A 27,135-nucleotide genomic window follows, 5' to 3' on the forward strand; every position below is an offset into this window, starting at 1 on the left:
GACACCCCCACCCCCGTGCATAAATGGCCACATATAAAAACCAACTCTTAACTCAATTTGTCATTATTTTCTTGTGCACCAAAACCCGCCGTCTAGAGTCACTCCCGATGCCTTTCTCTTTATTATGCTTGTATTAATTCATTGGAAAGCCCCTTTCGCAAAAGCAGCCCCCGGCGCCTTTCCTGGCAGAGGGTGGCCCCGCCTGCCATGGGCTCTCCAAACTGGCACCGTTGCTGGCGAACGGGGCCAGGCGTGAAACCGGCGGGTTCAACAAAGGCCGGGCCGTACGTTAATTGAGGCAATTACGCACCGGCGGTAATAGGAAGGCCGGTCCCCGGGCAGCCATCAATCATCTTCTCATTGATCTGTCAGCGCCTTCTCTCTCCCCGACCCCCTCCCCTCCTTTCCAGCAGTTGCTGCCTCTGGGGGCCGCTCCGGGGACTGGCGGAGACCCTCATTGATGGGGTGGGGGCAGAATTGCAAAGGGTCAGGCAAAGACTAGCCTCTAAAGTCCCTCCCTCGTGCCAGTCTATTTGGGGGGCGGCCTTGCTTCCCTGGGGAGGGGGTCGCTCCCCCCCCCCCATGCCAACTGACATGGTGGCACGTCATCCGCCTGTCTCTGGCCATTGATGCCTGGGAGGTTTTGTCTGGGATTTGCCGCTCTCTGGATGCACCTTTTCCCCATCCGAATTCTCCAAACGCACCATAAGCCCCCATGCAGAGTTTGGAGAATTTGGATGGGGAAAAGGCGCATCGAGAGAGCGGCATCTGCATCTTTCCTCGGCAAGGAAAGAACGCAACCCTTTCACGGGATGTGCCATTTTTGGGGGAGATTAAAAGAAAGGAGTAGTACGCACGCAGGGAGACACTGTGCCGACAGACAAGCGCAATCCTAAAGAGAGTCACACACTCGGGTTACGATTTCATTACAGAAACCAGCACATTTACCGCGGCGTAAAGGTCACCCAACGGGGGCTTATTATTGAGTTTTGAGAATTTGGATGGGGAAAATGTGCATGTAAAGAGTGGCAAATCCAAGGCAAAACCTCCCAGGCATAAATGGACAAGGGGAAATACTTTGCTAGGCTGATCTCCAGGATCAGAGGAGCATGCCTATTATATTAGGTGCTGTGGAAGACAGGCAGTGTGATGCTGCTGCGGTTCTCTTGTCTGTGGGCTTCCTCGAGGCACCTGCTTGGCCACTGTGTGAACAGACTGCTGGACTTGATGGGCCTTGGTCTGATCCAGCATGGCCTTTCTTATGTTCTTATGCCTGATATATTAGGTGCTGTGGAACACAGGCAGGACAATGCTGCTGCAGTCAAAGTCTTATTTGGGGGCTTCCTAGAGGCACCTGGTTAGCCACTGTGTGAACAGACTGCAGGACTTAATGGGCCTGGGTCTGATCCAGCAGGGCCTTTCTTATTATTTTATTAGGGCGCCATTTAAGCAACGCAAACTCTTGAGATCCGCGCAAAAAAGCTCCTGATCAATCAGAGCAGGGCTTTAAAAAATATTTTTTAAAAATTATCCTATTCCTTTTTTTGTTTTTGTTTTTAGTGGATTATTTTTCAGGTCAACCATAATCGGTTGGTAATAGGCTCCATGCTAGAAGAGACATATTCTCCTTTCTTTCCTGCAGAAGAAGGAATGACTTTTCTGGCATGCTTCCGCTGACAGTCACATCTAAAAACAAAAAAGGGGGGGGAGAAGGCTGATGAGCAAACGCGGATTTGATCGCGGATTAATGGAGAGATCGATCAAGGTTCATCCGGACAGCCCGATCTTGAGTGTGTTCAGAGAGAAGGGAGTCCCAGGAGAATTAGGCAGCAAGCCTAAACGCACTTTCCCGGGAGTAAGCCCCATACACTCCAGTGGGTCTTACTTCAGAGTAGACTTGCTTAGGCTTGGTTCTTTCGGCTGAAAGCCTCCGCAGGCTTACCTGGGAGTAAACCTCCCCGGAACTTGTGGGATTTTCCTCCGAGTAGAGGTGGTGAGGATTGGGGGTGGGGGGGGGAATTTGGCCTTAGCCTGCAATCCTGGGCACATTTACTTAGGAGGAAGTCCCCTGGCATTCAGAAGGGCTTCCTTCTGAGTAACAGCTGGGATCTAATTCTTAAAGGGCTGGGCTGCGTGATGCTTACATGCTTACACCGGGGCGATCCCTTGAAGCACCTGACCAAGGGGGTTTCTGGAAGCCCCCAGGAGCGTTTGTCGCATCCGTTCGTCTTCAGGGTGCCACAGGGTTCTTGGTCGATTTGGGTCCTCTGGAAGTCTGAGCCGGCTTTCGCTCTGGCATTCCTCTCCCTGCCGCGGGACGAACCGAAGCCGAGAGATGGCGGAGCCTGAGAACGAAAAGCAGCCCGAGAAATCCTCTTTGGAGTCAGAATCCCCAATCAATTCGTCGGTTTGGTTTGGCTTGGCAGCCGGGTAAAAAACCCACCCTCTGGAATGGGGGTGTGGAGTCGACAGAGCGATCCATTAGATTCTCAAGCGCTTGCCGGAAGGGGGGAGGGTGCCGATAGGGAAAGAACTGCCCTCTCCTCCTTTTCCTTGGGAAAAAACCAAAAGAGCAGCAAATATTTACGTGTATGGGGGGGGGGTGTCCCTAAATATCCTGTTGCCATAAATGGCGTTACGGTTTTAAGTGGGGGGGGGGGACTAGCTCAGCCAGGGCTCTGCCCCGAGAAACTTCAAATCGACCTTTCGATCGGGGAGAGGGAAGAAGAGAGGGGAATAGGGGCCTAAGAAAGGCATGGAGAGGAGGCCTGGGAGAGGCAAGCGTGAGGAGATGGGAGAGTGAGTAAACGCAGTTCCGTGTACCGAACAGGGGGCTTCCATCTCTTCCCCACCCTTGAATTCAACTAACTGGGTCGTTGAGATTTTCAGACAGGTTTTCCCGAAGGTGGCTCTAGGGAGGAAAGAGGGGCAGATTAGGAAGAGATGTCTATGGGGTGGGCGTAGAGACCAGGAGACCTTGGAGACTGGGAGAGGGGAGAGCGAAGGAAGAGTTGGAGTTTGCACCCGTGAGTCAGCACCACGTCAAGAAAGAAAGAAAAAGAGAGAAAGAAAGAGAGGGAGAAAAAGAAAGAATAGACAAGACTAGAACGAGAAGAGAGAGAGAAAGAGAGAGGGAAAATATTGTAGGATAATTAGTATTAAAAGGGGACAGGTTTTTTTTAAACTTAAACTTGTTTGACCAACCTCTCAAACTCACTGCGAATTTGGTCTGAGATTTTTTTTTTTTAAGGAAAGGGGGAAAGGGGGGGACTGGGAAAGGGGAGAGGAAGAACTCTTCGAGGGAGTTGTTGGCATGCCTCAGAGGAAACTGCTGCTGCGGGAACCCCTAGAGAATCGGCCTTTTTCTCTGTTGGATTGGTGACCAGCAGGTGGACTGGACCGAACTTTAAAAAAAAGTCGGTCCCCTCCTTGGTAACTCCAAATCCCATTTTGGCTCGTGTTACAAGAGAGAAAGGCAGAGATTTGGGTGGGGCGCCTGGCCAGGTGTGCATGTGTGTGGGGCGAAGTCTGCCTTTTGGCCTTCGCGAAGTCCCTGCTCCATTCCAACCCCGCGCTAGCGTCGGGCGCCTCTTCCTACGTTCGGAGTCAATTGGCAAGAAGGAGCCGGGATTACTCCTGACGTCACTCGGCCCCCCGGGGACCCAGACCCGCCGAAGAGCCGGTACGCGGCGGTGAAACAATCCCAGCCAACTCCGCCGCTCACCAGCCTTGACGTTTGCAGCCCCTCCACCCCCAATTTCTTTGCAACCCCTCCCCCCATCTTCCCCAACGCAACTCTCTTTTCTCTGTAAGGGAGACCCCCCCCCCCACGCACGCCTTCTATAGATTATATATCTCTAGCTACCTATATATTATCTATATATTTAGGCTGGGTTTTTACACACACACACCCATCATGAGGAAGGATTGGGAAGAGAGGCTGGAAGGCGCTGTTCTGCAGATGCCGGCGAGCCATCATTTATAATTGACGTGGTTCGTTGTGGGGGGGGGGGTCGAAATAAATAATAACAATAACGGATCGTCACGCTCGAGGAGGCGAGGGGGCCATGGGTGTGTGAAAAGGCGTATCGGAAGAAGGGGGGGAGAGGCCAAGGGGTAGAGGATTTGGGAGGAAGGAGGGGGGGGTAGCCCGTCTCCTGCTCGGGAGCCAACCGTGGAGCGCCGCGATGTCTTTTTCCCAATTCGGATACCCTTACAGCACGGCTTCTCAGGTAAGTCCAAATGCCCCATTGATTCTCTGAACCGTTTCTTTGCAGGGCCATTGAATCCCAGGTGTTCTTTATTTTAATTTCTTCTTTTTAAATAACAAGAACTTTCTCTTTTCTTTTTAAAGACAATCTGGGGGGAGGGGGGATGCTGAGACACCCACACTTTTATTTAGCTTTGATCTACATTTTGTCCCTGTCTGGGAACCACCGCGAGAGATTTTTTAAATAAAAAAAAAATCTTGCCGCAGAAGGTTTACGCGGAAGGAATCCCACTGACTTCAATGGGAACGGCTCTCGAAGAAGCCCGCAGCTTGCTTTCTCCACCCCCTCTTCGAAGTGGAAGCAAGTTGCTTATTGGGGGGGGGGGGCGGGTGGAGGACGAGAAGAAACCCTGAAGTTGAACTCATTTGCAAATCTGGTATTGATCTGCAAAGTTAAAGGCGGCCGCGCCTGCGAGGGAGAGAGAGCCGGACGGAAAGGTGGGTGGGGGGAAAGGCTTAATTCCTACCTGAGACCACCAGTTTTCCAGACTTTCTTCCAGAAAAGTCTATTTTTGGGATAACTTACCAATTAGCTCCCCCCGCCACTCCGACACACAAAAAATACTACCAGAATCAGATAGCCATGGATGAAATCCTAAAGGCACTGTGTTGAAATCCTGCGTCAGTGGCTCACGCGGGATTTACTCCCGAGTAGACCTGCCGGAAGGTTCTTACGCTGGGGCGCCGACGTAGAGCCAGGTCCGTTCGAAGGGCCCTGGCCAATATACGCGGTGGGAGTCTGCATCCCCGTGCGCGCCTACTCGAAAGTAAGCCCCTCGGTTGGAAAGCAAGGCGCTGACTTCCCGACTGAGCCTTCTTTAGGCCGGCGGGTTCCGTCGTCTTCGGTTTTCGGACGGATTTTATTTGTGTTTCCGAGACGAGCCCCTGCCTGTATCCTGGCGTGGATATTTCTGCACGTGCGTGTGTGTTCACACACGCCCGCTGCAAAAACCGAGCCATCATTTATCTCCGAGGGACGACGTGTTCATCTGAGATCAGGTGCACCCCTACTTTTTTGCTACCTTTGTAAAAAAATAAATAAATGTGTATGTGTTTTTTAAATTGCCTGAAACCCTGTGTGCGTTTTGCTTGGGGAGGGATCTGTCCAACTTCGTCCCGCGAGCTTATTTCCTAACCTACCGCATACTTCCTGCGCAGTTATTAAAACTGCGATGCGCCCCCCCCCCTCCAGTTCAATATGATGGAGTGGGGAGGACAGAAGGGGAGATCGGGCGAGATTCTTGCCAAGATGGTAAGTTCTCTTCCCCTTTCGGGTCGGTCGTCAGGATCGCGAAGGGCGCAAGAAATGCATTGCATTTTTATTTGCATTTACTAGTGGCTTCCTGCAGGTTCCTCGAGGCCGTTCCTTAGACCTGTCTCCTGTCTTCTCGGATGGTGGCTCTCCTTGGATCCTGAGAGGATCCTACCCTCGTTTTCCCCGGAAAGAAGCTGGGCAGGTCGCTTTGGCTCGGAACACACCACCGCGCGCGCCCGAAGCGACTTCAGCCGGAGTCGAGCCGGGTCGAGCTTGTCTGCACTGACCGGCAGCAGCTTTTGAGTCTTGGCTCGGGGGTCTTCGGCATCCCTCACTACCTGAGCCGTGACACTGTCTGGAGGTCGAACCTGGGACCTTCCCAGACGCCCGACCCCGAAACGGAGGCCCATGCGGTGGTCCCCCCTTCCTCCTTGCACAGACCCCCGTCTTGAACACATGAACACATGAATTGCCTTCTACTGAATCAGACCCTTGGTCTATCTAAGTCAGTATTGACTACCCGGACCGGCACCGGCTCTCCAGGTTTCAGGCTGAGGTCTTTCACATCTTTTCTAACAGTTCGAGCGGTTCCTCAGTGGAACAGGCTTCCTCGGGAGGTGGTAAGTGCTCCTTCCCAGGAGGTTTTTAAGCAGAGGCTAGATGGCCATCTGTCAGCAATGCTGATTCTATGACTTTAGGCAGTTCATGAGAGGGAGGGCATCTTGGCCATCTTCTGGGCATGGAGTAGGGGGTCACTGGGGTGGGGGGAGGTAGTTGTGAATTTCCTGCATTGTGCAGGGAGTTGGACTAGATGACCCTGGTGGTCCCTTCCAACTCTATGATTCTATGATCATCTACTTGCCTAGTCCCTTTAACTGGAGATGCCGGGTTTTGAACCTGGGACCTTCCGCATGCCCAGCAGATGCTCTACCACTGAGCCACAGTCGTCCTCCACCCTTCCTTTTCTCACCTTCTCTCTCCCCCCCACCCCAATCCAGTTTTTCGTCTCCGCCGCTTCCACCACCACCTGCTGCGACACCGCGTCCAGAGCCGCGTCGGATGCTTCCTCCGGCTCGGCCCCGACGGCTGCCCTGCGCTGCCCCTCGTACGAGAACCGCCTGCTGGCCGGATCCAGGACGGAGCTCAATGCGGCTCTGGGGATGTACGGCTCGCCCTACGCCGCGGCCGCCAGCCAAGGATACGCCAACTACCTGCCTTACAACGGGGACCCCTCTACTCTCTACACCACCCTGGTGAGTGGCTGCACCTCCCTGGGGGTTTGAAGGTGGGGAAAAGGCGCTAGTCCCTGGTGAGCAAGGGCGGGCTGGAAGCAATCAGGGCTTGATGGAAGCAAATGGGCAGACGTTCATAGAATCATAGGCCACTTGTGCATGGGAGGTTTTGCCTTGGATTTGCCGCTCTCTCTCTCTCTCTGTGTGTGTCATGCCATTTATGCACGGGAAACTATGCCTTGGATTTGTCCTTCTCTAGATGTCCATTTCCCCCATCTGAATTCTCAAAACTCTGCATGGGGGCTTATTGTCTTGAGAATTTGGATGGGAAAAATGTGCATTTAGAGAGCAGCAAATCTAAGTCAAAACCTCCCATGCATAAATGGCCTGTGTTAAGTGCTGTCAGGTCGCTTCCGACTCATGGCGACCCTATGAATCAAGGTCCTCCAAAACATCCAATCTTTGAAAGCCTTGCTCAGATCTTGCAAACTGAGGGCCATGGCTTCCTTTATTGAGTCAATCCGTCTCTTGTTGGGTCTTCCACTTTCCTTGCTGCCCTCAACTTTTCCTAGCATGACTGTCTTTTCTAGAGACTCCTGTCTTCTCGTAATGTGACCAAAGTACCACTGCCTCACTATAGTCATGTTAACTTCTAGGGTCAGGTCAGGCTTAATTTCATCTAGAACCCACTGATTTGTGAGGGTTTTTTTTGGGGGGGGCAGTCCACGGTATCCATAACACTCTCCTCCAACACCACATTTCAAAGGAATCTACTTTCTTCCTATCAGCTTTCTTCAATGTCCAGATTTCACACCCATACATAGTAATAGGGAATACGATGGCATGCCTCTCTAGATGAGCATTTTCTCCATCGGAATTCACAAAACTGCATGGGGGCTTATTGTTGAGTTTTGAGAAGTCGGATGGGGAAAATGAGCATCTAGACTCGAGAGTGGCAAATCCAAGGCAAAACCTCTTGTGCATGAATCGTAGAGTTGGAAGGGACCACCAGGGTCATCTAGACCAACCCCCTGCACAATTCAGGAAATTCACAACTACCTCCCCCCCTCACCCCCAGTGACCCTCTACTCCATGCCCAGAAGATGGCCAAGATGCCCTCCCTCTCATGATCTGCCTAAAGTCATAGAATCAGCATTGCTGACAGATGGCCATCTTGCCTCTGTTTAAAAACATCCAGGGAAGGAGAGCTTACCACCTCCAGAGGAAGCCTGTTCCACTGAGGAACTGCTCCAACTATTAGAAAGTTCTTCCTAATGGAAACTCTTCTGATTTAATTTCAACCCGTTGATTCTGGTCCGACCTTCTGGGGCTACAGAAAACAACTGGGTACATTGCATCAAGCAAACGTCAGGCTGCGATCCTATGCACGTTTCCTTAGGAGAAAGCTCTGTGGAGACTTCCTTCCTGGCAAACATGCCGAAGGATCACTGTCAGGTTCTAGGACTCCGTTGCCTCTCAGGAATCATCCACTTTACTCCAGACGTTAGCAGAGAGTTTAAAGTAGAATTTATTTGAAAGGAAGGGTACAGTAACCTATGAAACACAACGTTACAATGGCGCCAAATCATTTGGAGGGTATTCTTATAGAGTACACACACTAGCATGTTTACAAGTAACATCTTTGAAATGCAAAACATCAGAGGTTCCCCAATACCAAGAGAGAGAATTCACACCTTAAGATCAGAGCAGGATTACAATCAGGAAGTCACTTTGAAGTGGAGATCTCTCGAGCCTTTTGGCTGTTGCCTCTTCCTTCCCACGGGAAGGAGAGATGAAACGAAAGTCACCTCGCTATCCCGGGTCCGATTGCATGCCCTCGCTGACACTCCGCCTCCCCAAAGGCCCCCCCTCCAGATTTCCTGGTTTGTCCGGGTAATGGCGATGGAAATCCGCTACAAGGGTTGGAGCCTGTACGTGAACAGCGGACACCCACTCATCGTGACTGGAATTTAAATGTTTCCAACGCACAAGATATTCCAGTCGGCCCCTGCGCCTCCGAGAATCGAGCACCCTGGAGATTTCAAAGTGCCGTTCGCCCTGTACCATGATGGGAGTTGCCGCTTCGGGTTCGGGGTGCCATTCTGGTGCTTGTAGAAAGGGTTTAAGTAGACTCACGTGAAACACCGGGTGCACCCCTTGTAAGGATTTGGGTAGCTCCAGCTCTACCGTAACCTCATTGATAACTCTGGAGATAGAAAATGGGCCCACAAACCGTTGGCTCAATTTTTTACACGGGCGTAAAGACCTGAGGTTCTTAGTGGAAAGATACACCTTTTCTCCGACCCTCAATTCCCACTGAGGTGTTCTGTGTTTGTCTGCTTGTAGTTTGTACCTATCTTTAGCCTGTTCCAGGTTTTTTACAAGCCAGGGCCAAGTGTTCCTCACTGTGTGAGCCCATTTAGACACCTCGGGGGGATCGCCTTCTGGCGGGGTGGGTACAGCCCCTAATGGTCCAAAATCCATTCCATAAACTGCTTTGAATGGGCTCACCCCGGTTGCAGAGTGCACCGAGTTATTGTAGGCATATTCTGCCAGTGGCAGCAGATCAACCCAATTGTCTTGGTGATAATTAACAAAACAACGCAAATAACATTCCATCACCGCATTAACCCTTTCGGTCTGCCCATCCGTCTGGGGGTGATAGGCAGATGACAAACCCAACTGCACACCTACAATTCCTAAAAATGCTTTCCAGAACTTGGACACAAACACGGAGCCCCTGTCACTCAGGACCTTCCGTGGAAATCCGTGCACTTTGAATATGCAGTGCACAAACAAGCGAGCCAGTTTATGTGCAGATGGCATCCCTTCACACGGTACGAGATGAACTTGCTTAGAGAAAAGATCCGTGATTACCCACAGGACAGTCTTCCCCTGACTGGATGGGAGGTCTGTTATGAAATCCATCCCAATCACTCGCCAGGGTGCCTCGGGAGTTTCTAGGGGCTTTAATAATCCCGGGGGTTTTCCCATCAAACGTTTACTAGTTGCGCACACAGGGCAGGATTTGATAAATACTTCGATGTCTTGGCGCATCCCAGGCCACCAAAACTGTCTTCTTATTAGGTGTAAGGATTTAGCAAACCCAAAATGTCCCCCTATTGTTGAACTGTGGCTCCGTTCCAATATCTCCCGCCTCAGTTCCCTGGGCACGTAATGTTTGTTCTTACAGATACCGTTTTTGTCCGTCATCTGGGACGGGATAGATTCTTCCTCCCGCTCCCGTTGAAGAGCCTCCCCCCACCTTTTCTTGACTACCTCCGGGAGGCTTTCTGGAACTGCCCAGAGGCGGGGAATGGCGACATCCGACCCCGGCAAGGGGGTGGGTACCGGCCCTTCAGCCTGGTCCCTTCGCTCTATTTGGGAGATTCCCCCCCCCTCCCCAGCGGTAGTGGTTGAGAGTTCTCCGGGGACTGCTGGGGATGAGGAGGTGGGAGCGACCACTTCACGAGGGGAACTCGAACTCGAGTCCTGTGCCGCCGCGCGGCTTTGCGCTCTGGTCAGAACTCCTGCACTATTCCCCTCAGGAGTCAAACCCAGGTGTTCCCGTGTGAAAAGAGAACCCACCGGCCGCTCAACCTGACACTCATATTGCGGCATGCGAGACAGTCCGTCTGCTAAGCAGTTTTCTTTCCCAGGCATGTGTTTGATGGTAAAATTAAACTTAGAGAAGAAGGTAGACCAACGCACTTGTTTGGCTGACAGCTTCCGCTGACCCAAAATAGATTCGAGGTTGCGGTGATCAGTACATACCACAAAGGGCTCGGCAGCCCCCTCCAGGAACTGTCGCCAAACCGTGAGTGCATGTTTAATCGCCATTGCCTCTTTTTCCCCAATTGGCCAATTGAGTTCAGGGCCAGAGAACTTCTTAGAAAAATATGCGCAGGGTCTAAGCCTCCCTTGATCATCCCTCTGAAGGAGTGCGCCTCCCATCGCCTTGTCCGAGGCATCTACCTGTAAAGTGAATGGCCTGGAGCAATCTGGGTGCGCCAGAATGGGTTCAGAGGTAAAGCGCTCCTTAAGAGTTTCAAAAGCCGCCTGACACCTGGCGGTCCAAGGTACCTGGTATTGTGCAAAAGTGGCCCCTTGCCCCTTCCCTTTGGTTTTAAGCAAATCAGTAATAGGCAAAGCTATTTGAGCGAAATCCTGAATAAAATTTCTATAAAAGTTCGCAAACCCCAAGAACTGCTGAACCTGTTTGCGAGTTCTGGGAGGTTCCCATTCTAACACTGCCCTCACTTTCTCCGGATCCATGCTTAACCCTTGTGGCGAGATCACATAGCCCAAAAACGACAATTGGTCCTGGTTGAATGCACATTTTGATAACTTAGCATACAAATGATTGTCCCTTAGACGACGCAACACCTCCCGCACCAATTCCCTGTGCTCTGCGGGATCCTTGGAGTAAATGAGCAAATCGTCTAAAAAAACTACCACACCTTTAAATAGGAGGTCGTGTAGAATCTCATTAATTAATTGCATGAAGCACGAGGGCCCCCCAGACAGACCAAACGGCATGACTAAAAATTCAAACAACCCATAACAACAAGAAAAGGCTGTCTTAGCTTCATCCCCCTCCTTGATCCGGACCCGGTAGTAGGCTTCCGCCAGGTCAATTTTCGAGAAAATACAACCCTCCTGTAACACACTCAGGAGGTCTGGGATTAAGGGAAGGGGGTAGGCATTAGTTTCAGTAATCGCGTTAAGCCCCCTATAGTCTACACACAGTCTGAGATCAGATGTACCTTTCTTCTTCACAAAGAAGCAGGGAGAAGAAAATGCAGCTTTGGACGGTCGTATGAAGCCCCGCTCCAAGTTCTTGTCCAGAAATTCTCGCAGCACTGCTTTCTCTTGAGGACTCATGGCATAAACTCGGGCCTTGGACGGTTTAACGTCCTTAATCAGTTCGATGGCACAATCCGTAGTGCGATGAGGAGGCAATAAGTCACAGTCCGTCCCCTCAAATACATCTGCGAAATCACTATATTCTGGGGGCAACGTGGGTTCCTCCAAGGCAGCGGCGCTTCCCCCTTCGCCCCCGGGTAAATCATCCCGGCTGTGTTTTTCGCACTGAGGAGCTCCAAACACCACCCGCCTTTGTTCCCAGTCAATGCTCGGGTTATGTCCCGCCAACCAATTAACGCCGAGGACCACCGGGTAGGAAATCTTAGGCACTACCGTGAAGTGGATCTGTTCCCAGTGGTTTCCCACCCCCAGCCACATCTTGCGAGTGTGCAAATGAACCGGCCCCCCCCGCAGGTCACTCCCATCCATTTGATGGAAATGTAAGGGTTGATCCAGTTCTCGAGTCCCAATTCTCAGACGTTCTACCACCGCCTGATCAATTAGGGTCCGGGAGCACCCGGAGTCCACGATAGCCACAACGGCCACCGGTTCCCCCCCTTGGGGATTTCGTAATACAACAGGTATCAGCAATGTCTCTCCCTGGTCACTCACCCTACATGGAGCCGGTTTGGTTTCTTCCAAGGGTGCCCTCTGTGCCGGTTCCCTCACAGAAGGCCGTCCTCGTTTTTTGCCGGTGAGGGGCTTCGGAAGCTATCTCGGGTGCCACGATCCGATGAGGTTTCCGCTTGCAGGGCCGCCGCCCCCCGGCGACCGTTCGTCCCCTCCGCTCTCCTGTGCTCCAGGTTCCGAGGTGGTGTCGCCTCCCGCTCTTGTGTCGCCCTGTTGCTCGTCCCTTCTGACGGCGTGTTGGTACATCTTGCTGCAAAATGACCCATCTTCCCACACTGAAGGCAAGCTCCCTCCCTGAACCGACGTGCCCTGTCGAGACTGTAGACTCCTCGATGTCTTCCCTCTCGCCTGGGACCTGCTGCGCTGTCCCCTCTCGTGGGCGGAATAGGGATCGTCTTCGAAGAACGATCCTTGGAGAACTGGAGGGTAAGCTTGCGGTTCTCCACTAGAGCTGCCAAATTTACCCACTCTTCCACTGACTCTGGATCTCCCAAAGTCAAACAGCCATCCAGCACTTCCCACCGCAACCCTTCGCGGAAATGCTGGACCTTTGTGGCCTCACTCCACTCCCTTATCTTGCACGACAAAGATAAAAAGTCCTGTGCATACTCACTTACTGAGCGGGCTCCCTGCTTCAAACGACGCATGGCAATCTTTGCTTTTTCCCCCCGGTGGGGGTCTTCGAACCGGCGTCGTAGAGCGCACAAGAACTCATCCAGGGATGCCAAAACTCGGGGCATAGTTTCCGCCGCTGTCACTGCCCACTCCACTGCCTCCTTCTCCAGCAGGCTGATCACATACCTGACCCGAGCTTCTTCCGAGGCAAAGGTCTCCCCCTGGTCCTTCATAAAGCCGGAGATTTGGAGTAAGAAGTGAGACAACTGTGAGCTGGACCCGTCGAAAGATACCTTCAGGTCTCTGGCCGTAGGGCGTCTGGGCGTGGGAGCCTCCCCAACAACGAGCGGTCCTGTAGTCGGCCGTGAACCCGTTTGGGATTGTTGCACGGGCTGTCCAAACCCCCTCACTGCCCCTAGAACGGCTGCCAGGTCTCGCTGCAAGGTATCTAGCTGAGTCTGCAGGTCCCGATTCTGCAGAACGAGCATCTGATTCTGTCCGCGTATCAGAGTGGCCGCTTCTGCAGTGAGGGTCGGGGTGTGAGCGAGCGTGGGGTCCTTCCACCCTTCCCCTTCTCCATACCAAGCGGCCAGCGGTCCCCGGTAGAAGTCGCCTCCTGGTTCTGACGCTGCTCTCTGCCGCTGCCCGGTCTCCGAGAATCGGGGGGTCCACGTCGGCCTCCCAGGGACATCGGTAGGCCCGGGTGGGCGCTGCTCCGGGGTCGCGGCTCCTTGACCAACCTCAATATCAGCGGGAGTCTGCCGAAGCTCCTCTCCCGCGTTGAGCGGGACCGAGGGTGGTGCCGACATCCTAATACTACTTCTAACCCGAAAACAAAAAAGGTTGGGATTGTAACGTACTGTCAGGTTCTAGGACTCCGTTGCCTCTCAGGAATCATCCACTTTACTCCAGACGTTAGCAGAGAGTTTAAAGTAGAATTTATTTGAAAGGAAGGGTACAGTAACCTATGAAACACAACGTTACAATGGCGCCAAATCATTTGGAGGGTATTCTTATAGAGTACACACACTAGCATGTTTACAAGTAACATCTTTGAAATGCAAAACATCAGAGGTTCCCCAATACCAAGAGAGAGAATTCACACCTTAAGATCAGAGCAGGATTACAATCAGGAAGTCACTTTGAAGTGGAGATCTCTCGAGCCTTTTGGCTGTTGCCTCTTCCTTCCCACGGGAAGGAGAGATGAAACGAAAGTCACCTCGCTATCCCGGGTCCGATTGCATGCCCTCGCTGACAATCACGCTGCACAGCTGCAGTCCTGGGCACCGGTTCTGGAAAGCAAGGGAGCAATGGGGGGGGGGGGGGTTACTTCCAGGAAAATGCTTTTTAAAAAGGGTTGTGTGTAAGTTCCCTTGAATGGAGAAGTTCATTTCTAAGTCAAAGAGGCTAGGATCGAGCTGCGTGGCTGGCCACAATTACTTGGAAGTAAGCCGGGATGCGATTGTGGGCTATTCCTTACAACATGCATCAAACAGGACTAACAAACCAGTTCAAAATTGTGCCCAGAACATGTCCAGCTAATTCCACAAGAGGGGGATCCAAGAGACTTTAAATGAGTGGTTTTCTGTCTCTCCATTGTAAGCTCTTGTGGGGGGGGGGGAGGGCAGAGATCCACCCATCTGAAACAGGGGGTATATCAAATAACCTGACTATTGCCTGTCCCAAACTGAAGATTCAGGTCTCTGATCTCAAGGAGTTTACAACATAAAGTTTGCCAGTAGGGGAGGAGGGACAGAAAGAGGGGGGGGGGAGAGGAAATGTAGAATTAAGGGCCACAAGTGTAAAATGCAGCTGCACAAACCTTATTGTTTTGTTTTATGAAATGGGCAGTAAAGAGAATTAATCGTCTCAAACTGGTAGCATGTGGATGGAGGCGTAGGAGCTACAATTTTTAAAAGCCCATTTCAAATCAGGTATGTGCTTTCCCCCCTGGATTCAGACTTCACTACAAGTTGGTTTTATTTATTTGTTTGTTTTCTTGGCTTTTGGAGCTTTACTGGCAGTCACGGAGGCAGAAATAGAGCAGGAAAAGCATCACCCGGCTCCGTTCCAGAGTCCAGAACCGAGCGAAGTATTTAATCCGGATTAATGACTCTGGAGTTTTTTAAAAAGTGTCAGCTGATGAATGTGGTATCACTGTCATTAGTGAGTTAGTTCTCATCCTGGGCCATGGCTCGGTGGTAGAGCATCTGCTTGGCATGCAGAAAGTCCCATGTTCAATCCCCAGTGGTTCCAGTTAAAAGGATCAGATGCTAGGTGATGTGGAAGACCTCAGACTGAGACCTTGGAGAGCAGCTGCCAGTCTGAGTGGACAATACTGACCTTTATGGACCAATGGTCTGATTCAGAACAAGGCAGCTTCATGGGGAGGGGCTGTGGCTCAGGGGTAGGGCATCTGCTCGAAATGCAGAAGGCCCCAGGTTCAATCCCCAGTATCTCCAGTTAAAGGGACTAGGTAAGCAGGTGATGGGAGAAAGACCTCTGCCTGAGACCCTGGAGAGCCACTGCTGGTCTGAGTAGACAATACTGACTTCAATGGGCCAAGGGTCTGATTCAGTATAAGGCAGCTTCATGTGTTCATGTGCTCCCTTCCCCACTCCCCAAGGTGGGAAGGGACCCTTCCGTGACCCTTAATATCTTTCCCATTTGCTTTCCAGAACTCCCAGTACGAGATCAAGGAAGGCGCCTCAACTTTGCATCCAGGGATCCCACAGCCTGCCACTGCTTATTACACCTACGAACATTCCTTGGGGCAGTACCAATACGACAGGTAGTGCATGCTATCAGCAGGGGAGCTTGGCAGATGGCTTCTGCCACCCCCATCCAGCTTCTGGTATTAGCTTGGTCCACTTGCTTCAGACCATCCCTCAAGGGAGTGTAATGTGCCTGCAATACTAGGTGCCCTTGCTGAGAGCCAGTGTGGTATAGTGGGTAAGAGAGGTGGTTTGGAGCAGTGGACTCTGATCTGGAGAACCGGGTTTGATTCCCCACTCCTCCACATGAGCAGTGGAGGCTAATCTGGTGAACTGGATTTGTTTCCCTACTCCTACACATGAAGCCAGCTGGGTGACCTTGGGCTAGTCCCAGCATTCTTAAGCTCTCTCAGCCCCACCTACCTCACAGGGTGTCTGTTGTGGGGAGGGGAAGGGAAGGTGATAGTAAGCCGGTTTGAATCTTCCCTAAGTGGTAGAAAAAGTCAGCATATAAAAGCCAACTCTTGTTCTTCTTTCAGTAAATCATGTTGAACTCAGTGGAGCCAGTCTCCAAGAAAATGTACAGGGGAATTGGGAGGCTAGCACTTGAGTGGGGGACTGTGTTTCTATGCACATATATTCTCTGTGTGGGGGGATTTCATTCTGTTCAGTGGGGCTGAGGGCATGGCAGGATGGCTTAAACTATTGCCTCACCCTGCCCCCCCAAAAAAGCTCCTGAAATGTTTGCTTATATTGTCTATAGCCTGATCTCATCAGAACTCAGAAGTTAAGCTGGAGTCAGCCCTGGTTAGGGCTTGCATGGGAGACTACCGAGGAATACCAGGATTGCTATGCAGAGGAAGGCAATAGCAAACCACCTCTGTTCGTCTCTTGCCTTGAAAACCCCATCAGGGGTTGCCATAAGTCAGCTGTGACTTGACGGCACTTTGCACACGCACACACACATATATAGTGCTTGCAGTGTGTAAGAGTAGATTTGTAATGAAAGCACTTTAAGGCAATTCTGTATTACAATTCTCATGTTTCAAACTGCATTTATTTTCATGTAAAATTTTATTGTATTTATTTTCATGTATTTTCATTTTTGTTGCATTCATTTCCATTTATTTTACTGTATCTTTTTTGTTGTTGTTTTTTATTTATATCCCCACCTTTCTCTCCAATGGCAGCTTACATCATTTTCCTCTCCTCTGTTTTATCCTCACAACAACCCTTTGAGGTCAGTTAGTCTGAGAGTAGGTAACTGACCCAAGGTCACCCAGCAAGCTTCCACGGTAGAGGGGGGATTCGAAGCTGGATTTCCCAGATCCTAGTCCAACACTGTAACCATTACACCACACTGGTTCCTTGTCTAAGGTTATTTAGTGATTACACAATTTAGCAATGTTTTTGGAACAGTATAAGATCGATAATAAACATTGCAAGAAGGCTGAAATACAAAGAGCACGATGCAGTAAAAACAGTATAAGACATTGGGTGCTTTCACATTATCCACTTTCAATGCACTTTGCAACTGGATTTTACTGTGTGAAACGGCAAAATCCACTTGCAAACGATTGTTAAAGTGCCTTGAAAGTGGATTGAAAGTGCCCCAAATGTAAGAAATACAAAAATAAGATTAGAAAACAATGCAGTAAAAACAAGAAATACATATGATGACGACGACGATATCCTGAATCTCAGAAAGGTTAAATGGAAGACTTCTTCACATTGGTGGGTGAAGAGTAATCTTGGCAGCTCAAAGCCTGGACCAGATGTGTCTCTCAACTCGTTTGTGTTGATCTTCCTTCCCGCCAGGTATGGAACCGTGGATTTCAGCAGCTCAGCCAGACGCAAGAACGCGACCCGAGAGACCACCAGCACCCTCAAGACGTGGCTGTACGAACATCGAAAGAACCCCTACCCTACCAAAGGTGAGAAGATCATGCTGGCCATCATCACCAAGATGACGCTCACCCAAGTCTCAACGTGGTTTGCCAATGCCCGGCGGAGACTCAAGAAAGAGAACAAGATGACCTGGTCTCCAAAAAACAAAGCAGGAGAAGAGAGGAGAGAGGATGACAGGAGGAATGGGGACGATTGTAGCAGTGAAAATGAAGACAAAGGTAGGAATGGATGTCTGTCTGTATTGCATCTAAGAACACATGCATGCATTTACTGACATTTCTAACAGCACAGTCCTATGCAGAGTCACGCCTGTCTAAGCCAGTTCACTTCAATGGGCTTAGAAGGGAGTAACTTTGGTTAGGATTGCACTGTAAATGATGTCTATTTGAGATCAGTTCTGAAAAAAAAATTCTGGGCAGTTTGTCCCAGACACTGGGTTTCATTTGAGAGGTATCTTGAATCTGAGCATGGAGGTTCTCTTCTGTTAGGGCTTTGTCCTTTCCCCATCTATAAAACAGGGGAAATAATAAACGGGTATTGTTGTGAGGATGTGTGAGATATTTTGAGTACTTGGGGGTGGCACTTATGTGCAAATACTAAGAATTATTACTTTCATGCTAGATTCAAGTCCAGGAGCATCTTAGATTCTTAGGGTATGACAAAGGGAGTTTGGCCTCTCGAAAGTTCATACCCCCCAAAATCGTGTTGGTTTCTAAGGTGCTACTGGGCTTGAATTTAGCTGTTATAATTTAGACCAACACAGCTACTCTTTCCATGCTAGCATCTCAGAAACCCAAAGTGTCGTTTTGCATGTTATCAAGTTGCAACTAATTTATGGTGACCCCTGACAAGGTTTTCAGGGCAAGGGATGGTTTGCCATTGCCTTCCTCTGCATAGCACGAAAAATGGTGGAACTCCCTGCCCCAGTATCTGGTGATGGCTGCCAACATGGAAGGCTTTAAGAGGAGAGTGGGCATGTTCATGGAGGAGAGGGCTATTCATGACTACTAGTAAAAATGGATACTAGTCATGACGCACACCTATTCTCTCCAGGATCAGAGGAGCATGCCTATTATATTAAGTGCTTTGGAACGCAGGCAGGATGCTGCTGCTGCAGTCGTTTGTGGGCTTCCTAGGGGCACCTGGTTGGCCACTGTGTGAACAGCCTGCTGGACTTGATGGGCCTTGGTCTGATCCAGCATGGCCGTTCTTATGTTCTTAATCCTAGTCTTCCTTGGTGGTTTTCCATCCAAGTACTGACTATGGCCCACCCTGCTCAGTTTCCAAGTTCAGAGGTGCTCAGGCTAGCCAAGGCTACTCCCACCGCTGCATGTTGCCTACCTAAGTGTAATTTGTGCCAAAGTGACCTCTTGCTTTCATCCACCCACCCCCTTCTGTTCTGAAAATGCAGATCCCAAAAGCTGCAAAGAAAAGGAGCTACGGCTGAGCGACCTGGAGGACATGGATGATGAGGAACCAGAGACCAAGGCCGAAAATGAGCTCAAACATCCCCATCAAGACCGGCCACTCGTCATCGACAGCACCTTGGCCGAGTGTGAGAAAAGCAACTGTGGCTTGACCCCACCCAGCCATTTCCGGGTGTTCTCCTGCGCCAAAAGTGATTTGGCATCTTCCGGGGACTTCCTGAGCCACAAGGGGGTCACCTTAGCGAGCAGTCTCAGCGGTCACGGCCAATCCTACGAAACTCCCGAGAAGCCCAGGATTTGGTCTTTGGCCCACACGGCAGGCGCCAACGTGGTTGTGGGACCCGCGGTCAACCCCGGTCAAAGGACAGAAAGTCCAGATTGTTTAGTGCTCAGGGGAAGGCTCCCTGGGGCCGGAGGACAATGCGGCGAGGAGAAGACACTGGGTGGCCTGGTCAGAACGCAGCCCGTTCACGACAAGGCCCTGGAGGAGCTGAGCCAACCGACCAAAATCTTTAGGAATTCCGCTTTCAACTTGCAGTCCATCTCTCTAAACTGTGCTTCCTACCCCATGCTGGGGGAGACCTGTCAGTATTCAGCTGGAGCTGAAGGTAGTTATCGTCTTGGGCTTTACCCCTTCCTCCCGTACCCAGAAGCAATGCTTGGGTGGTGAGCTCGGGTGGCATCAGAAAGCTGGATGGTGCTACTGCCCGGGAACCTTTTAATTTCCTGCTGTAAGTTTTTTGGTGGCGTCAAGTCATTGGAAGTCACCCTCGCAAGGGGTGGAAAAGCCCTATCAAGCATGCATGGCTTGCCGGGCTATGGTTAAAGATGCCGGGGGAATGGAGAGAAGGAAATTTATCTGCTCCAACTCCGGGTCAGTATGATGGGATGGTGGCAGAAATTGGCAGCCAGGGGCATCACTGAAGGTAGGGATAGCAAAATAGATTAACCAAGTCTGCCTTCCCAGGAAAGAGAAAGAAGAAGGTCATACCGTTGGGTGGAAATCCCTCAAAGACCACGTCAATGAATTTAATAATAGAGTGCTGTCAAGTTGTTACTGGCTTATGCTAACGCCCAATGGGATTTTCAAGGCAAGGGAGGAGCAGAGGTGGATTGGCCTTATTTTCCTCTGCATAGCAACCCTGGTCTTCCTCGGTGGTCCAAGTACTGACCACGGCCAACACTGCTTAGCTACAGATAATATATCTAATAAGGTACAGCTAATGTATTTAATGAGGCCATTTGGTTGTCATTTTATTTATGGTGTGATCTGGCCAAAGTGAAATCATTTTTAAGCCACTGGAACGACTGGGAAAGTATTATGCATGCACTTCCCTCTCTTGCAGAAATGGATGGGATTTAATGGTGCATGACTTTAGCTGGATCATGCCATCCATGTAGAAGAAGAAGAAGAGTTGGTTTTTATATGCTGACTTTTTCTACCACTTAAGGAACAATAAAACCGGTTTATAATCACCTTCCCTTCCCCTCCCCACAGCAGACACCCTGTGAGGTAGGTGGGGCTGAGAGAGCTCTAAGAGAACTGTGACTAGCCCAAGGCTTGCCAGGGTAGAGCGGGTTATAAGATTGATATAATAAATAAATAAGGTCACCCAGCTGGCTTCATGTGGAGGAGTGGGGAAACCAACCCGGTTCTCCGGATTAGAGTCCGCCACTCCTAACCCCGACTCTTAACCGCTACACCATGCTGGCTACACCTTCTTTTCAGTGGCAAAGCTAGCTCTCTAGGTTTATGAAACATATAAAAAAACTCACACCTAAAAGTGCAAAGGGAGGGGTGGCAGCCCAATCTTGTCATATCTCGGAAGATAAGCAGGGTCAATAGCTGGAAGGGAGACCACCGAGGAAGACTGTGCAGAGGAAGGCAATGGACAACCACCTCTGGTTCTCCCTTGCCTTGAAATCCCCTTGCTGGGGATGTCAGCTGTAACTTGATGGCACTTTTCACACACACAGAATTGCAAAGCACAATCAAATTAAGAAGAGAGACAATAGTGGGCAGAAGAGTAGTGGAATTAAGTAGTCGAGAGCCAGTGTGGTGTAGTGGTTGGGAGCGGTGGACTCTAATCTGGAGAACCAGGTTTGATTTCCCACTCCTTCACATGAGCAACAGACTCTGATCATGATAACCGGGTTGTTTTCCCCACTCCTCCACATGAAGCCTGCTGGGTGACCCTTGTGCTGGTCACATTTCTCTTCAAAATCTCTTAGCCTCGCCTACCTTGCAAGGTGTCTGTTGTGGGGAGAGGAAGGGAAGGAGATTGTAAGCCAGTTTGATTGTTCATAAAAAAGGTAGAGAAATTCAGCATATAAAAACCAATTCTCCTCCTCCTCCTCCTACAATGACATATAAAAAAAGCCTTCCATATGCCTAAAAGTTAACAGAGAGGGCCTGGAAGTCATTTTAGGACACAGGTTCCAGTGGATGTCCAGAACAGCCAACCAACTAATTCTTCATGTAACTACAAACACTGATTTGGCACTTAGTTTATTTATTACATTTCCGAAAAGCTCACAAAGTTGCTGAGGGCAGCTTATATCATTCTCCTCTGTACCATTTTATCCTGAACCCAGTGAATGAGGCTTGACTGAAAGAGAGATGGGATAATCCAATGCTTCATCGTGGAGTAGGGATTCGACCACAGATCTTCCCAACCCTAGTCCAGCATCTGAAGCATAACTGGCTTGCACAGCACATGGAATAAGCAACATAGAGATCTATTAGCTCAAAAAGGTAACAGGAAGAGGCAGTGACTCAGGGGGAGAGCAGATGCTTGGCATGCAGATGGTCCCAGGTTCGGTCCCGATCATCTCCAAGAAAGGGACCACAGGTGGCAGGTGCTGGCAAAATTCTCTGCCTGAAGCCTCAGAGAGCCATTACCAAATAGAATGGATTGAGCTAGAAGAAGAAGAGTTGGTTTCTATATGTTGACTTTCTCTACCACTTAAGGAAGAATCAAACCAGCTTACAATTGCTTTCCCTTCCCTTCCCCTCCCCACAGCAGACACCCTGTGCGGTAGGTGGGGCTGAGAGAGCTGTGACTAGCCCAAGGTCACCCAGCTGGCTTCATGTGGAGGAATGGGGAAACCAACCCGGTTCTCCAGATTAGAGTCCACCATTCCAAACCACTGCTCTTAACCACTACACCACGATGGCTCTCTTAGAGCTAGATGGTCTTAGGCAGCTCTATGTCCCTTCCCAAGCAATTGGTAAGAAGGAATGGCTTCAGACCATTTCTTCAAGGACCTGGAGACCAGAAGACACCATAAGCAGAGCCTGTTGGATAGACCTTCTGTGGCATGTGGACTTTTATGTGCAATCCCTTCTTATAGGAGCTTTTCTCATTCAGGGCGAAACCCTTTGTACTCCTGTCGCATATTGGAACATGTGTGTGCGTTAAGTGCCATCAAGTCACTTCCTACTCATGGAGATCCTGTTAATTCAGATTAAGATACCTTTATTGGCATAGTAAAATAGCAACAAGGGAGCATAAATACAGGCACCAGATCCTGTTAATTAAGAAAGCCAGTGTGATGTAGTAGAGCGGTGGACTCAAATCTGGAGAACCGGGTTTGATTCGCCACTCCTCCATGTACAGCCTGTTAGATGATGTTTGGCTAGTCTCAGTTCTCTCCAAACTCGCTCAGCCCCACCTACCTCACAAGATGCCTGTTGTGGGGAGGGGGGAAAAGGTAATTGTAAGCCACTTTGAGACTCCTTAAAAGGCAGAGAAAAAGCAGGGTATAAAAACGAACTTTTCTTCTTCTTCTTCTCCAAAATGTCCCATCGTTAACAGCCTTGCTCAGGTCTTGCAAATAGAAGGCCATGGCTTCCTTTATGGCCTCAATCCATCTCATATTGGGGCTTCCTCTTCTCCTGTGGCCTTCAGCTTTTCCTAGCATGATTGTCTATTCGACTGACTCTTGTCTTCTCATAATGTAACCAAAATACGATAGCCTCAGTTAAGTAATTTGAGCTAGGGAGAGTTCAGGCTTGATTTGGTCTAGAACCCACTGATTTGTCTTTTTGGTGGTCTAGGTAATATGCATCCTTATAAATGAACAGAAGTAGTCTTAGGAAGATAGGAACAGAACTGGTGCAAATCAATCCACTTATATGACAAATTGAGTTGATGGGCCACCAGGCTCACAAAATGTGTGGATTTATTTTTCTATATAGTCTTTCCAGCCTAACAGTTATAGTTTGGAGATTCCTGTACTTATAATGGTTAAGTCAATGCCATGGAAGTAGAGAATAATCAATCGGGAATTGATTCCTTTTTTCAGTCATATGTTTTTAGGGTGTTGGAGGAGAGTGTTATGGATACCGTGGACTGGCAAAAAACGAACAAACAAGTGGGTTCTAGATCAAATCAAGCCCTAGAAGCTAAAATGACTAAACTGAGGCTGCCATACTTTGGTCACATTAAGAGAAGTCAAGAGTCACTGGAAAAGACAATCACGCTAGGAAAAGTGGAAGGCATCAGGGAAAGCGGAACACAAACATGAACACATGAAGCTGCCTTATACTGAACCAGACCCTTGGTCCATCAAAGTCAGTCTTGTCTACTCAGACCGGCAGCGGCTCTCCAAGGTCTCAGGCAGGGGTCTTTCACATCACCTACCAGCCTAATCCCTTTAACTGGAGATGCCGGAGATTGAACCTGGGACCTTCTGCATACCAAGCAGATGCTCTGACACTGAGCCATGGCCCCTCCCCAACAAGAAGACCCAACAAGAGATGGATTGACTCTATAAAGGAAGCCATAGTCCTCAGTTTGCAAGACCTAAGCCAGGCTGTTAAAGATAGGACTTTTGGGGGAAGTTGATTCATAGGGTCGCCATGAGTCGGAAGCGACTTGACGACACTTAACACACACACGCACATGTTGTTAGGATGGCACTCTCCATTAGCAACCTGATCTCCCTGAAGCCTTTGGATCTGGCCACAGCTGGAGACAAGTCTCAGGGTCTGACCAAAAACTGAGCCAACATAATATAGCCATTGTTCTGTTCTGTACAGAGTGGGCATTTTTTTCCACCAATGCCTTTCAATGTTGTGTTATACCCCTTCTTGTTCAGTGTGTGTGTTTAATATATATGTGTATTTATTATTTGCATTTTTAAATGATTCTTATAAATAATGGGAGGTTTAGGAGGTGGAGGGAGGGAGACTGTGATCCTCTCTTAGGAGTCCTTTTGCTGGGCTGTTAAAAAGCTATTTGACCTGGGAGGATATATCTCCCAAATGTCTGATAGCTGCATCACATTGTTTTCTGGATTAAAATTTAATTTTATTCATTTTATTAATTATTAGACTTATACCCCGACCCTCCCCAACTAAGGTCGGGCTCAGAGCGGCTTACATCTTGCACCTTAACAACAACCGTATACAATTCCCTCCATTAAAACAACACAACAATACATACAAATTTTTGTTAAAACACTGATAAATCTAAAAGTTAAATATTTCACAGCTTTAAAAATTACATATTGCACAATCCAAAATGGAGCAATTCAAGCATGAAAGACATAGCATGTCCCCCCCTTACTTTTAAGGGTTTTTAAAAAGAATTTGTAGCCCATTTCATTTGGTTTCTGCATAAGCGTATATGCATATACGTGAAGTGCATCTGCAGACATGCACATGAAGCTTCCTTACCCTCACTCCTGTTTGCAAGTTACAGTGAGCACACATACAATCCATGTGCAGTACACTGGTTTTTTTCTTCTTTGTACATGCATTGAGGAATTATCATGTTACATTCAATGCCTGCACAGCTGAACCTGTGATTTAAACCCATTTATTCAGGTAGGCCCCCAGTATCAGTTGTAAAGTGGTCATGTGTTGGCGCTTCCTTGCAAACAGATAAGCAAAAGTACCTGCAGAATGTGTGTGTGTGTTTACCATAGCGTGTGAACTAGTGGTCTCTCAAGGTCAGAATTATCTACTGTGACTGGCAGTAGACTTTCCCATCACTTACTACTAACTGGAGATGCTAAGAATCAAATGTAGGGCTTTCTGTGTTCAAGCAGGAGGCAAACTCAGTATAAGAGCACAGACTCATGCAGAGACATGGTGGGCAGCCTCCTTTGCATTTTATGTGTGCAAAGCAGACACTCTACCACTGAGCCATGGTCCCTCCATGAAGCATCTTGACAGCTGCCTGTTGTCAAAAAGGACCCAAGCTCAGCAGAAGGGCACAGACTCATGCAGAGACATGGTGGGCAGCCTCTTTTGCATTTGAGGCTCCTGGGAAGGTATAACTGTTTAATGTGCTTAGGTGTTTCATGAAGGAAAGAAGGGTATTGAGTGGGTTCTTTCTGTCAGAGGCTGGGAGGGCTGACAGCTGCCTGTGATCCAGTAAGGCATTGTGTTTTCCTTTGTTAAAACAGGGTTTGGGAGAACTGTAAGAGCCACTCATGGTTCTGTAGATCTGAGCGAAGTTTGTCTCAGTCAGCACAAGGACAAACTCCGAACAGCTTTCAGGCCAGTGCTGAAGAGGTGAGGCAGGTAAGTATCGGAAGAATTTGTACTGTAACACCTGAATGCGCAGAATGCTTTCCCATTGGGTTTCCTCCAAAGGCACCACGTGTTTCTATTTCTCCCATATGTTCCTGCCTGGGAATGAAGATCATAGCGAGAGGCCCTCCTGACGTTCCCATCAATCAAAGAAGCTTGATTGGCAGGTACAGAAGAGAGGGCCTTTTTGGCGACAGCCCCATGATTATGGAACAACCTCCCTAGGGAGGTGTACCCAGCCCCCTCACTTTTGATCTTCAGGAGGCAGTTGAAGATAGTTTTATTTAGAAGAAGAAGAGTTGGATTTTATATGCCGACTTTCTCTACCACTTAAGGGAGAATCAAACCGGCTTACACACACCTTCCCTTCCATGTTCGAATGCGCCAAAATCCTGCAGCAGAGGAAGGCCTGTTTGAGACATCCGCGAACACCCTGCGCTTCCCTAGTCTGCAACTTTGAGCGATCAATTAAAATGTTGTGATCAATGAAAAAGGTGCCCAAATTAAGAAGGCAATAGATTTTTAAAAAATCTCAATGGGTTTTAATGTTACCAATCTATGCATGTCAGGTGTTTGAAAACACAGTCATAATTCTGCCTCCTACGGTGTTTCCTCCTTGTCCCTTAGATCCTTGCTCCCTCCTTCTTCCATCCCCTTTCTCTCTTGCATGTCACTTTGGCACATACCTCAATCTCTCCCCCTCCCCTGATGTGCCCCTCACAACCAACATTAGATTGTCATTTCCTTGGGACAAGGGGCCTGTCGTTGTTTTTAAACCTTGATGCCACTGCAACTAATCACAACAATGGGGTTGGGTCCATCATAAAATGTCTGCTTGCACTACAGCTCTTGTGCACCTGGAAACACAAGGAGAAGACCTCAATAGACACTTCCGTCAAGGCAAATTTATTGCATCACCATTTGTATTTTCTCTTGTGCAAGAACTTGTGCAACCAATTTCTGGGAAGAAAGTGTTACGTAGGGTTGCCAGGTCCCTCTTTGCCACCAACAGGAGGTTTTTGGGGTGGAGACTGAGGAGGGCAGGGTTTGGGAAGGGGAGGGACTTCAATGCCATAGAGTCCAATTGCCAAAGCAGCCATTTTCTCCAGGGGGACTGATTTCTATTGGCTGGAGATCAGTTGTAATGGCAGGAGATCTTCAGCTGGAGGCTGGCAACCGTAGTGTTACGTGTTGCATAAGATCTTGCAAAAGCAGAACTTTGCTAAGTCCCTTTATGTTTCGGCTTGTGCATGGCTGGAACCAAGCCCCTCATCCCCAAAATGTCATATGTGCCCTGAAGAAATAAAGTTGAGAAGGTAGGGTCTAGTTTGGAGCCATTTTGGCTCCAGATTGCAGCTCTCAGCAGTTTCTCAGTAAGTGGGTAAGAGGGACAGGTTCACACAACCTTTAGCATACACCTCTCACTGAACCCGAGTGAGCTTTTGATCTCCTCTCTCTTTCTCAGGCTAATCGAGCATTGGAAAAACTTCTCAAGAAGGTTCAGAACCTCCAGGCTTTCCCAGGAAGTTGTCCATCACTCCCAATGCAAATTCTCTCTTTCTCTCTCTTCACGCCCTTCAAAGCATGAACTGCAGCTACAGTTTCGTCCTCATGGTAGTGGTGGCGAAGGGATCCTCTCCCATATGCACAGCTCTCCAGGGTCACCACCCAAAG

At 49.3% G+C, this 27,135-nt stretch overlaps 1 protein-coding gene across 1 annotated transcript; it reads left to right on the forward strand.

The window, feature by feature from the left end:
* The first annotated feature begins 4,187 nt into the window (after positions 1-4,187).
* IRX6 (iroquois homeobox 6) lies at positions 4,188-27,135 on the forward strand. Its single transcript, XM_056862754.1, has 7 exons — positions 4,188-4,232; positions 6,524-6,778; positions 15,547-15,659; positions 17,401-17,708; positions 18,902-19,525; positions 25,335-25,452; positions 26,927-27,135. Exons 1-6 carry the CDS (start codon positions 4,188-4,190, stop codon positions 25,445-25,447), a joined length of 1,458 nt encoding a protein of 485 aa, XP_056718732.1. The 3' UTR covers positions 25,448-25,452; positions 26,927-27,135.

This window comes from Euleptes europaea, chromosome 17 (assembly GCF_029931775.1).
Source record: "Euleptes europaea isolate rEulEur1 chromosome 17, rEulEur1.hap1, whole genome shotgun sequence".
Taxonomy (NCBI): domain Eukaryota; kingdom Metazoa; phylum Chordata; class Lepidosauria; order Squamata; family Sphaerodactylidae; genus Euleptes; species Euleptes europaea.